We start from the raw sequence: 899 nt of genomic DNA, 5'->3' as shown, positions 1-899 counted from the left end.
CGCAGGCGTTCCAGTGGATGGTGACGAAGACGTAGAGCATCAGCTTGGCGATGCGGAAGGTGTGCGGGTGGCCCGTGCGCGTCTCTGTGCGGTCGAAGGCCTCCCACAGCCGCCCGACCCGCAGCAGCCGGTTGGCGCGCACGGCCGGCGCGCCCAGGCCCAGCCGCGCGTACAGCAGGTCGGTGGGCAGCGCCGAGGCCGCATCCCACAGAGCCTGGCGCGACCGGACGTAGCGCCGCGCGATGCGGCCCCGCGCACGCACCAGGATGCCGTCCTCCCGGAAGCCTGCAGGGCATGGGGGCGGCGTCGGCATGGACCCCACTGTCCACCCCGGCGCCCCCAGGAGACACCGCCCCGCCCCAGCACAGCCAGGCCCCGTGCCTGTGCTAGGAGCCAGGATGCCTGGGTTCCCCCAGCTCTGCGCGTGCCTCAGTTTCCCGGGCGGGGGCACTGACCGGTGTGGAAGCGTGCGGTGACGTCCAGCAAGTAGAGCAGGTCGCAGGCGTAGTCCAGCACCAGCCACAGCACCAGGTAGCGCTCCTGCAGTTCCACGAAGCAGGCCCTGCGGGCGGGGGGTGCTGGGGACTGGCCCTGCTGCAGCCCCCGCCACTGGCGGCCTAGCTGGCCCTGGCCCTGTCCCACCCCATCCCCCGCGCCTGGCCTGGTACCTGCAGATCAGGATGATCCAGTTGTACATGACGGGCACCACCATGAGGTTGAGCCACCAGTAGTAGGCCTCACCCGCGGGGTCGAGGATCCAGGCGCGGGCGGCGCTGCAGGCGACAGGGGCCGTGAGCCTGGGCGGGGGCACCCGCCCCCCCTGGTCCCGGGCGCCCGGGGGGCACTCACCAGGGTGGGGCGCTGGTGGACTCCCGGGTGTGCACGAGCGGGCGGGCTCC

General features: G+C 73.1%; 1 protein-coding gene across 1 annotated transcript in view; it reads right to left on the bottom strand.

Moving 5' to 3' along the window:
- CNGA4 (cyclic nucleotide gated channel alpha 4) overlaps positions 1-899 on the bottom strand; it is a 3114-nt gene that overhangs the window by 2064 nt on the left and 151 nt on the right. The window contains exons 2-4 of the mRNA XM_019523752.1: positions 850-895; positions 669-773; positions 456-562 (exon numbers count right to left, since the gene is read on the bottom strand). Of these exons, the coding sequence (XP_019379297.1) occupies positions 456-562; positions 669-773; positions 850-895 (258 nt within the window). The remainder of the gene's footprint in view (positions 1-455; positions 563-668; positions 774-849; positions 896-899) is intronic.

This window comes from Gavialis gangeticus, unplaced genomic scaffold (genome assembly GCF_001723915.1).
Source record: "Gavialis gangeticus isolate Ggan-Ray unplaced genomic scaffold, GavGan_comp1, whole genome shotgun sequence".
NCBI lineage: Eukaryota > Metazoa > Chordata > Crocodylia > Gavialidae > Gavialis > Gavialis gangeticus.
Note: the sequence above shows the minus strand (reverse complement) of the source record. Positions and strands in the feature narration are given on the sequence as shown.